Source organism: Micromys minutus (assembly GCF_963924665.1).
Source record: "Micromys minutus genome assembly, chromosome: 31".
NCBI lineage: Eukaryota > Metazoa > Chordata > Mammalia > Rodentia > Muridae > Micromys > Micromys minutus.
In genome coordinates, this window is record NC_137966.1 from 22,460,207 (window position 1) to 22,472,352 (window position 12,146).

At 43.9% G+C, this 12,146-nt stretch overlaps 1 protein-coding gene across 1 annotated transcript in view; it reads right to left on the minus strand.

Moving 5' to 3' along the window:
- Positions 1-12,146, minus strand: part of GRIN2A (glutamate ionotropic receptor NMDA type subunit 2A) — a gene marked incomplete at both ends in the record, with an annotated part of 384,572 nt that overhangs the window by 78,149 nt on the left and 294,277 nt on the right. The window contains 3 exons of the mRNA XM_080908094.1: positions 4,609-4,762; positions 4,866-5,034; positions 10,737-10,942. Of these exons, the coding sequence (XP_080764220.1) occupies positions 4,609-4,762; positions 4,866-5,034; positions 10,737-10,942 (529 nt within the window). The remainder of the gene's footprint in view (positions 1-4,608; positions 4,763-4,865; positions 5,035-10,736; positions 10,943-12,146) is intronic.

A 12,146-nucleotide genomic window follows, 5' to 3' on the forward strand; every position in this document is an offset into this window, starting at 1 on the left:
GATGTGGCTACAAATTTGACCAAAGTGGGTAATGGGCTTAAATACAGCCAAAAGTCACTTGTAAATATTACGTTCATGGGATAATTCAGTGAGAGATCAGGTAAGTAGCGGTGATGAAGTCTGGGCTGGGGAAGTGGTTACGTCCCTCCCAGTCATGTTAATGGTTCACTGGACATAACTTGGGTGGCAGGCAGTCATCTGTTTACACAGAACTGTGTGGGCACAGCTCTAACTCTGACAACATTCCAGAGAGGTCAGAGATCCTGTAAATAAATGAACACTTCCACTTAACCTGACTGAGAATATGAATTAGCTGATTAAAGCTGTGTTATCACGCATTATACAGATTAGTTAGAAAATTTAGCAAAAATTCTTAATGAACACATTTCTGGCTGATTGCATGGTTGGAGGGATATCACCCACAGACACAAACTTACTGGAAGTCATTTTTCACAAAAGAAAACACTTCTGAGAGAAAGGCATAATTAATGTGGCAAAACCACTTGATGGTGCATCCTTGGTTATTTTTAAAGGTTGTATGAAGTTGGTAATATCACTCAGTAGTAAAGTCTGTGGTCTCGACAGGCAGATTACGGAAAGATCTTATTGTATAAAAAGGAAATAGTATGTCTACACTTTAGTGATACTGGATAATTCAGGCCCGGAGTGAGTGTTTTGTAATGCAGTTTCGATGGTTTGAACATGTTAAGGGGCTATGGGTCATGATGGTGTAGCCTTCTTGTTTAACACAAAACTGAGCTCATGGAATAGAGTCTGAAACTGAAATCTATCTTAGCTGATTTGAGCTGGAGTAATAAATAACATTATATTCCTGGAATCACCCCTACTCAGTAACGAGGTACATCCAACATGGAGGATAAGCAGATGGCTAACTGGGAAATCAGAAAAGTCTCCCCTCATCAAGAATAAAGATCTTAAAGTAGCTCTGCAAGTGGTGTGAACCAATGGTCAGGCACCGGGGCCTGCGTGAGCTTTCCTGGGGGAGGCCTTCTGCACTGCTTTTCAAATGCTGTCTGCACACACCACACAGTGGACAGGATAACAGACCAGAATTAAAACCAGAAAGGCTAAGAGTGATGTACTGAAAAAGAAATCCTGTTAATTAAAAAAAAAGCACAGTTGCTAATTAACTCCCATTTCTCTATAAGACCTGAGAATGTCATAAAGGTTATGAGCAAACCGATACCGCATTCTGTTCACATGTCAAGATTTTTAAACCCACGGCAGACTTTGGCAGAATACATACTAGTCACGAACATTCTAGTCAGAAAACTGGCCCCAACCACTGATCCAAATGCTTTCTTACTAGAAGGCAACATCATTAGTCCCTGCCTGTGATCACACACCAGAGAACAAAGGCTCTGTTACAGGAGTCTGGCTTTAAATTTTATTGAGCTTCTATTTACCTTATTTATGGTATATATGTGTAGGGTATGTGTGTGCATGCATGAATGTGTGCCTGTATGTGTGTGTGTTGTGTGTGTGTGTGTGTGTGCGCGTGCGCGCTCGCACTTGTGCATGTGTCTGCTTACCATGGGACGCTTGTGAAGGGTTCCAGGAAATTTGCACCCATCAGTTCTTTCTTTCTTTCTACCCTGTGGGTCTCTGGGACGGAACTCAGTGTCTAGGGTTGGTGGTGAGCACCTTTATCCATGGAACCATCTTATTAGCACCATGTTCTTGTTTTAATAGATGAAGTAGGTATTTGTGTCCTGCTACTTGCAGAATACACACACACACACACACACACACACACACACACACACTGAAAACAAACATAAATGAACCAATCTATAGCATCTGAGGAGTGACCCAGAAATATCTTACATGGCTGGGAGTTACATCCTCCAACGGTTTAAAACAGATTCAACAACATTCATCCAGGAAGGAGCATCAGTGTGGGAGGTTCCGGGTTAGCATTTGTATGGATCAAAGAAGCTAACCTGCTCTGCAAGCTCTTAGAATGAACTAGATGGAAATATTACATGAGACGTCATCTCTGTCCTTGAAGGGCCGCTGGTTGTGCTTTTACACAAGAGCTCAGCAGCATTACCTGGCCGGCCATTTCCCGTATGAGTTAATGGAGCTTGTGAGGAAGAATAGGAAATAAGGGAGACCAGCACAATCAGACTTTGCACGTTTAGGCTCTCCCCGTGACAGAGTCCATGATGGAAGTTTGGATCATTATGACTTTTAAAGGGTGCACAGGATGTCTGTAAGTAAAAGGTGCAGAGCCAACCCCATCAGCATTACACATATGAGGTGCAGAGACAGACAGACAGACAGGGATGCAAATCAGGTGACCAGAAAAAAATACTCACTGTATGAAAACGGCTTTAAAAGCAGTTCCTTACCATAGAGCTTATTTTATTTTTAAAGAGAGAGTATGAAGAAGGGGTGTTAAATTTGGCAAAGGAGTTGACTTTTTATGGAAATATTCCACAGATACAGGTAAGATAAAAAATCTACAAAAACTGGGATGAGGCCAGATTCAATATCAGCGACCCATTTTTATGAGACAAGCCACTTGATATTTTTTCTGTCTCTGATTGCACTGGAAAAGGAGTTCTTAGTGGTTCGGGGACATGGACATTCTCTGAAAAGAAACTCGTTTCTCTCTACTGCATGGATTCAGTTCTTCCTCCACCCTTTCTTAACCCTGGGGGCAGCTGTGTTCTTAAACAGTCGGGTGGGCATTGCAGGAGGGGTAACCAAAGGAAGCTAATGACTGAATGAATGTCCATTCCATAATGTCTACGGTCAGTATGAGCCTGGCGCACTTTCTCTGCTGTAATGAGGCTTCTTCGAGATATGGATCTTGGAATCCATGTCAAACAAAAGGGCAAAGGGGAAAACATAACAAGATATGTCTTTCCCAAGCTCATTATTCGACCAACAAAGGTTGTAAAAATGGAAGTAACAGGTACAAAAATCAAATGCACGGAACGGCAAGGATTTCAACAGCTTAACTGGATTATCAGAAACGAAAACAATCATTGCATATGCTACTGCAAATAAGGGAGTCTCCAAAAATCCTGTCAGTCAACCGGGCTTGGCAGTGATGCAAGCTGCTGATGTGACACAAATTACGGGAAAGGGACAACCAGACTGTGGGATATAGTTGGTGTCCAGGAGCTGGTTTGCCTTTGCAAATGTCTGCTTGCTCGGTTATTATATTCAGTGTGTGTGTTTGTACCTGGGTGAATCTGTGCATAGCAACGTGTGCAGCAGCCTTGGGGTCAGGATAGAACACCAGATGCTCTGTAACTAGAGTTTCAGGTCATTTTAGGTTGTCATGTGAGTGTTGGGAGCTGAATCCAGGTCTTCAGCCAGAGCAGTGAGTGCTCTCAACCACAGAGCCATCTCTCCAGCCCTTGTGATTTTCTTTAATGATGTTTTCCTGTCTCTGGAAAAGCATAAATTTACTTGACCTTAATAAAACAATTTCCCTCGCTCAAGCAGCTTTCCCCCGAGACAAAGTCTTCCCAAACTCACTTATATGGGAACATCGGGGAAAAGTTAGTGGTCTGAACTTCATGATGCTCAAGAAGATAACTTCTCAAAAATAACTTGCAATAACCACACATGGTTGCTTCAAAGAAGAAATTAAGCGTGCTTGCCTATGTACCACGGAGTTTCTCACCAGGATGCACACGTGCACACAGTCATGTTCTCGTGGGACACAGATGTGGGAAAAGTAATTCCGCCCTAATTATCTTTCATGTAAACATATTTATGAACTAAGAGGAAAGCTAAAAGCATTTCCCATTTTACAAATGGTGAGGCAAAAAGGTAGCCACACTTTAAAATATGAGTTCATTAATTCTGAATCAGCGGTTATTCTGCTTGTCATAGTCCTGGGATACATCATCGGGTGGTTTCCCTTATTTCTGTATATAAATGATTGCTTGAAAGGGAGGTTCGTGTGAATGGTAAACAGATTCAAAGGCTTTTAAAAAGGTAACTGTGGACAGACAGCTTTATTTATTTTAAATGTTTTCATGGTTTGGGCAATAGGCTTTTTATGTTACACAATCACGAGGCATATTGGTATTTAAAGATGTGATGGTGTTCGTCAGCAGAAATGCCCAAGCTAAAGGCAAATGAACAGTGTGAGCCCAGAGGACAGGGAAGCTGTTTGCGTCCACATTCAAAAGTAACATTCTTTGGAATGTACATCTGTGGTCAAGTAAAGCCAAGCAAGGTTGAGTTTGGTTCTGTTTTTTAAGCAACTGAAACAGAGCATTTCTAATTTCATTTGTGTGGAGGAAGGGTACTGAAGGACAGTCTAAATGCCATTCCTTCCATGTTGCCTGATTTGTTTGTTTGTTTTAGATCAGTGCTCTCGATGGGCTAGAACTCACCAGTGGGTAGGCTACCTGTCTTCTCCCCAGACTGATTATTGGAGTGCGCCACCATAGGCAGGTCTCCTACCTGAGACCTGTGCCACAAATTCAGGTCCCCATGCTTACACAGTAAGCTCTTTGCAAATGGCAGTATCTCCTCAGCTCACAATACCACTGGATTTGTTAGTCTCTTTTGTTTTGTTTTCGTGGGGAACAAATCTTTACCCTGAAGTCCACATACCAAGGAAAGCGGAAGGGGAGACAGTGCCATTACTCCTAGAGACCATGACGCTGATTCCTGTCTCCACAAAGGGCACCGAGAAGTCCACCACTTCCGAACGTTCCTCATTGATGGTGAGGGAGCCCACGGCCATGACTGCTCGTTGATAGACCACCTGGATGGAAGAAAGAACAGCGCCATCATCCTGTCCCCACAAAGCACCAGCCCCCACAGCCCTCTGTTGGGATGAGAACCTGGAGGTAGCAAAGATAACTTACTTCACCTATCATTCCATTCCACACATTGTTAACCTTTTTCCCGTGCTTCCCGTTGGTCACCAGGTAGAGGTCATAGGTGAACTTCACGGTTCTGGACAGCTTCTTGAGGATGTCGATGCAGAACCCCTTGCAACACTTCTTCACGTTCATCCCTTCGTTGGTTGAGTTGCTGCCAAGAAAATCCCAGGATCACAGAAAGTTTACTCTTGGAAGGTTGTGTTCTTGGCTACATATACATCTCATTTTTAGATGAGATATTGAAGCTCATGAAGGAAAAGAGAGTTGTGAAAGCTAAAGTTGAAAGTGTTCTTTAGTTTTCCTCCTTCTCCCTCCCCCTACCCCCCGTGTGTGTGTGTGTGTGTGTGTGTGTGTGTGTGTGTGTGTGTGTGTGTGATTGCACACACATGCATCGCTCAGGGGAGAATACCACATACCTTCTATTACTCTCCACTTTAGTGTCACAAGATAGGGTCTTTCACTGAACCTAAGCACTTCCCATTTTGTCTTAGCTGGCTGGCCAAAAATCTTTCCACACCCTGCCCAATGTTGTTGTTACAGGCACACACAGCCATGCTTGCCCAGCTTTTGACACGGATGCTGAGCATTCAAACTCTGGTCTTTGTGTGTTCATGTTGTGTAGTCTCAGACACTAAGCTACTTTCTGAACTTCTAGTTTTATGAGACAGTCCCGTGCTGCTCAGACTCTGAGTATGATGCTGAATCTCCGATGGCCACAGCGCTACCTCTTGAGCACTGACATTACAGGCTATTGTAAGCTAGACAAGCCATCTACCAGCTGAGCTAGATCTGCAGGCCCCTAATTCTTACTTATAACAGCTGGTGTGTACTAAGTGACACCCATCGAGTAGGTGCTCTGGTAAGTCTATACAATGTGTGCTTCACCTTCCTGACATCTCTGTAAATTTGGTTCAGCTCACATCCCCATTATCAGAAGAGAGTCACCAACGCTTTTGTACAAAAGAGTTTTGAAAACACAAAACCTCTCTAGACCATGGTGTTGTCATCAGATCTAAACTAAATCTTAAAAAAATAAACTTATTAGAAAATGGTGTGGAAAATTTGAAGTCCTTCAGGAGAATGGGGTTTTCCTGCATCTTGTGCTTACGATGTCTCGCAGCTAAAGGAACATGTGAGGGCACCTGAGAAAGTGACTTAGAGTCAGGACACTGGAGTTTTTCTTGTTCTGGGGCTGTGGATTTTACCTATTAATGAGCTGCCAGGCAAGGGAGGGAGTATTAATAACATTCTTCTGTGTGAATGTGTGGCATTAAGTACAAAGATGCTTTGGAAGGTCAATACCTTAGGGCAGAAAGACGTCCCAGCAAAGGCTGGGAGATGGCTCACTGTGAATAGAACTGGCAGCATAGATGTAAAGATGAGAGTTCAGATCTCAGAAGCCACAGAGAAGCCAGGCAGGCATGAGAGCTGCCTATAATCCAGGCAGGAGAGGCAGAGCTAGAAAACCAAATAGCTAGACTCCGAAGAACTGTAAATCCTGGGTGAGAGACCTTGCCTCAATAAATAAAGTAGAGAACAGTTGAGTAAGACACCTGATGTCAGTCAGCTTCGGGCCTCTACATACACATATGCATGCACATATGTGTCCTATACATGTGAACGTGCATTCACTCATACACGTACATAGCCAAGAAAAGATCCATATAGCTTTGTCACATTGAAGGTGACCCTGTAATCTCCTCAAGCTCTGCTTTTTACAGCCACCTGGCTTTACAGCCGCTCTAGACCAGATTCTAAGACATTCACAGAAATACTTCACAACCAAAGGAAGCACTGTGGTCTCAAAAATAAGTGGGAAATTGTTCCCAGAGAGTCTTCTCAGAAGGTCTCAATTCTTCCTTGCACCATGGTATCCTATAGGCTCAGTCTTGCAGGTGAATCCTACAGTCATGAAATAACTTCTCTGGTGGAAAATCCTACTTTTTAAACAGTGAATTATTAACTAAGCCTCAGAAAAATGTTCATAGAAATTCAAGATCAAACCAGGAAAGTGTTTACATTCCTTACCAAAAAAAAAGTATGGTAGAAAGAAACACAAATCTAAGCAAAGCTACACAAAATCAAATCTCTACAAAACAACCATCCGGAAGAAAAATCAATGAAGTAAGAATATGTGGCCCGTGGAATGTTTTTTCTTTCCCACACTTTCTACTGAGTGTGCATTCTGCACATAACTGAACCCCTGTGCACACCACACATGCATGGCCTCACAGATGTCTACCGATGTCTCCATACAGGAATGTGGACATGTTTGGCAGTATAATTTCAGTGACAGAGTGGACTGAAAATGGCACCTCTTTTTCTTATTTCGAGGTTCTGGGTGACCTCACTTGACTCATGGTCTTAACAGTTTTATGCCTGACCCTTTCCCAGACTTCTACTCAATGATCAGGCTTCCTCTGGTCAGAAGCATCATGGTGACTTCTCTGTCTTAGCCTAGAACCTAAGTAACCTTCCCTGACCTTCTATCCTCATCTTAGAAGGCACATCTGCATACATTTGCATAAAGTGATTGGTCAGTGTTGTAAAGTTATAGGAAGTTGAATACCTGCTTCTCCCCCTACCAAATACTCAGAACAAAGGGTTTATGGTGGACTTAAAAACATTGGAAACACAGTGTAGATAAAAACAATAGATGCACTAAGTTAACGGCAGTTCCAGTTGCCATTTTCCTTTGTACGTAGCTTCGACACATGTGCCGGGATCAGATTCTCTTTTTTTCTCCTGGTAACTGCATCACACACTAATGCCTTTTCCTCCATTGGCCAAGATTCCTGGGACACTCTAGACAAAAATTACAGATGCCCCATATTTTAGAGTCAGAATCACAAGTATTGTGTGACCTTGCACAAAGCCCCGGCCAGCTTTTGAGCTAATGACATTCCTGGACCACAAGATTTCTTTGTATGTAGAGATGTATGTATGGTCACAGTGAACGCTTGCCCCACAGGCACTCAGTGAATACCTACTCTCTGTAAGCAACCAGGTCCCAGACACAGCATGAAAAAAGCACGCAAAGTTACTAATGAAATTCGTTAATTTGGCTGTGGCTACAGAGCACATGAAAGCTCCAAATGCCTGGTGGTTCCTTCCTGGCCTTTGTGCAGGTGAAGTGGGTATGGCTTAACCACAGAAAAGCCTGGGAAACCATGTTCTGGCTGTCTCAACGCCCTCCCACTACTCAGAGCAACGATGCTTTATAGACAAGAGGATAAGGGAAGGGAGCCAATAAAATGTGTGGCCATGCAATTCTGTGTGGCCAATGGCAGAAAGCAAAACCAGGTCAGACCTGGTCTGCATGTAGAATCTGGGTTTGCCAGGACAGAGCAGGGAGCTCAGGTAAGTTTCCTCACTCCTGAATGGAGAGGCCAAACACTTCGCAGGACGACTAGGAACATGTGAGGCTTGAGTGTGAAGTGTCTCCCATGGATACATGTGTTGGAACATTTGACCACCAATAAATGGCTGCTGTTCTGGGTGGACAGGGAACTTTCGAAAGGTGAGGCCGCACCAGAGAAAGTGGGTTGTTGGGAGGAGGATCTTGAGGTGTATATCAAAGCCTCACTTCATGTCGATGAGCTGCTGCTTGGTCTGATGTATGTGAAGACATCTCTAGTCTCGAATGACCATTGAGAGAGCCACACCTACCACCATGCCTTCCTCAATGTATTAGTTAACTTTCTAGTCATTGTGGTGAAATACCTGACAGAAACGAAGAAATGAGGAGTGTGTACACACACACACACACACACACACACACACACACACACACACATGTACACACACATACATACATGTGCATATGTACACACACATATTTATAATCTTTTTTTAAAAATGGACTTCTCTTCCCTCCATTGATTTGACAGGTAAGGAATTTCTTGGTAGAATGACCATTTCTCCTGGAAGATCAAGGCAAATAATCTTTCCAATTTTCTCTCCTTCAACATTTAGCAGAACAGTCAGAAAGTCATTTATCAGATTCTGAAGAGTAGTCAGTGTACTCAAGACCCCACTGTTTAAGAGGTGAGACACAAAAGGTCTTCTTTGCAAAAGGATTCCTTGAAATGCAATTGATCTCATCTGTGTTAATGTCAGGATTAGTGGATCCTGGTATATGTCTATGATCTCAGTTAAATACAATACAATTTTGCTTAGACACACAGGCACAACAAGCTCTTTGAATTTCCACATAGAAAGGGGGAAGTAGAAAGCTACTGCCTCCCTGCAGGAACCCCCAACATGAACTTGAATGTTTTAAGCTGTTTAATCTTCAATAGAAAAGTTAATTCTCTTAAAGAAAGCAATTTATTTGGGCTCCTGTTTTTCTGTAGAAATGGAACTTGGGGGTTGGTGATCTAATTTGTTTTGCCTCTGAAGCTACTGATTGTTGTTGTATGAATATATTACAGCATAGCATAGTATTGCATACGCTCATGTACCCCAGGCTAGAATCAAGTTCATTATGTATTTGAACATATCCCTGAACTTCTGGTCCCCCTTTTCCTCTTCTAGATTTAAAGCCTTGTCCACAGTATCCAGTTTCTGTAGTGCTTGGGATTGAACCAAGGGCCTCATGTATGCTAGGCAAGCTCTCTACCAACATTTCCTAGTAAGGCTACTGACTTACACCCTAACTCCTCCTGTAGATTTTGAAACACAAGACTGCCTGTTTAGACAGCGTGGTGATGGGCAGAGGCATCATGCTGAGGTTAAACTCTTCATTTTGTGAGAGGCACTGCCTTCTTCATCTGATCAACTTTAGGTCACAGAATCCCACCCCGTATTTGACCTACTTTCCCAACTCTCTTCTACGGTCCTCTCGGATCACTCCTTCCAGCCTTCAGTGGGTTTCCTTTGTTTTATCAAGCATGCTGTTGTTTTATCAACAACAAAAAACCCTCCTTCCAGCCACAGAGCCTTTGCACATAGGGAGTTCTTTTTCTGGGCCTTCAAATTTCTAAACCTTACCTTGTGAGCTGCGATGCCCTCACATAGGCTACCTTACTCTCCTATCATATCTCTAATGGATTCCCCCTCCCCATGCCCCGCAGTCTAATAGCATTCATTTGTCCTGATCCTTCACTGGCTGAGTTGCGTTCTGCCATTTTCAACTCATGCCTGCAAACTCTTTCCCTCGGCCATGAATACATCTGAGTCTCCAACAGGTTTGTATGGGAAGGCGAACCTAAACTTACTACATCAGCTTTCTCTTCAGTGTGGATAAAAAGGAAACAGCACAAATGCTTTTCTTTCCCTCCTGGGTCCCACCCAAATGTCATGTGATAGGCCAGAACCAACCAAGTTCAGGCAAGCTTTTATTTAAAATTGTAACATAGCCACCTGGGAACTAGAAAAGAGACAGAGGAAGGAGGGCATGCTGGGGGAAGAAGGTCAGGGAGACAGAAAATGGGAAGAACTATTGGAGAAAACCCCTAAGGGGCTAGTGTGGGTGACACTATTTGTGGGCCCTGGGTGTGAGTTCTATATTTCCTGTATATTCATTGCATAGCTTTGTATAAGGTTCCTCTTTGCTTTTTTTAATTGGCATGTATGTGATATGTATGTGTGTATGTGTGTGTGTGTGTGTTTCTTAATATGCCTATAATTAGCTAGTATCAGTTTCCCATGACAAAAAAATGCCAAGTCCATATGGACACTGGAATTAAACAAATGCATACATGACATATCTTCAGGCATGTAAGTCTCTAGATTTACTACAGGATCATAGCAATGAGGTATATTTGATGTAGTGACTGGGTTATAGACAGTGTTGCATGAGCTCTTAGGTAGGAGTGAACACATCTAGCCAGGAGCATCCCAGAAACTCACTTGATCTTGACAAACTTCCGACAGGGCACTGTGTTCCTCACGCAGGTCTCAGTCAGCGGGTCTATGTCTTCCACGATGACGAAGGGGGCTTCCTCCAAGGTGACAATGCTGAGGTGGTTGTCATCTGGCTCGCAGTCAGAAAAGGACTTGTACCTTGGCCACACAGCGTGCCTCAGGCTCAGAGTCTGGTTCTCCCACTTGCCCACCTGCATCACAAACACAAAGACACACTGTGCATGCGTACACCACAGACTTATAAAAAGGCAAAGACAGGTCCTTCTCCCAGGAGACAGGGATGGTAGCAAACTGTGAGGACCTGGGTGTTGGATAAAGTTCCTCCCGATTCAGACCCCTCTAGGGGCAAATGGCACGTGCCTATCTGCCAGTGGTGATTAGCATGAGCCCTTCTGAGGGCTCCCCAGAAACACCCAATTCTCTGGCTGAGTTCAGGCATGGGTGTCGTGGAAACAGCACGGACTGGGGCAATCACAAACTGTAGGTCTGAGTGCGAAACTCCCCCTTTGCCACTGTGCAAGCTCTTCGTCTCAGGAGCATCTGCTTCTCATCTGTCTCAAGATGCCACTCCACCCCACTTCCTGTGACGTCAGGAGAATCAGGCAGAGCATACGTAGCAGAGCAAGTGCCTGCATGTAAGAGCGACCCCAGGCTTCTACCGCAGTCACAGAGGAGGGGAAGGAAAGAAGGAGACATCTAACCACTGAGAACAGGAAGGGAAGAAAGGAGTAAGGATGAGCAAAAACCATGACTGAGCAAAGAGGAGACTGAAGGGAGTGGAACCAGAGATGGACTTAGAAGCATCATCACCTCAAGCCTCGATATGGTCCCATTCAAGTTGCAAATGAAGGTGAACCTTCATTAATCCATAGAGCCGAGACTATTACTGCTTAGCATGCATGAAGACCTGTCAAAATAGAATCGATTGTATTCCGTTTGAGCAGCAGCCGGCATCTCAGGGAAGTCAAATTGAAGGCTGTATGTTTTGAACCTTAATTTTATTTGACAGTTTATTGGCACTGTTCACACACTCGCCGGGAGAAAGCTGCCCCCCCCCCGCCTCACTCTCTCCTTCCTCCTCCTGAGCAGCTGCGTGACACCACAGGTCAGTGCTTTATTTGTAACACCGACCACAAGGAAAACACCTCACCGGAGGAGCTAAATGCGGAGCCCAGGCTTGTCTGTGTTGATGTGACCTGCTCGCCTCTCCTCCAGTGACGTGAGTGTCACCAGAAATGAATCTCAGGCCCTTAAAGAGAATCTAGACACACTGAGCAGCAGAAGGTGATAAGGGTGAAGAAGAGAAGAAGAATTTCTGCTCTCTGAGATTACCTCATCATTTGCACTGGAAAATTTTTGCTGGCTGTAAAGAAACATCCCATGTGGCTAATTACA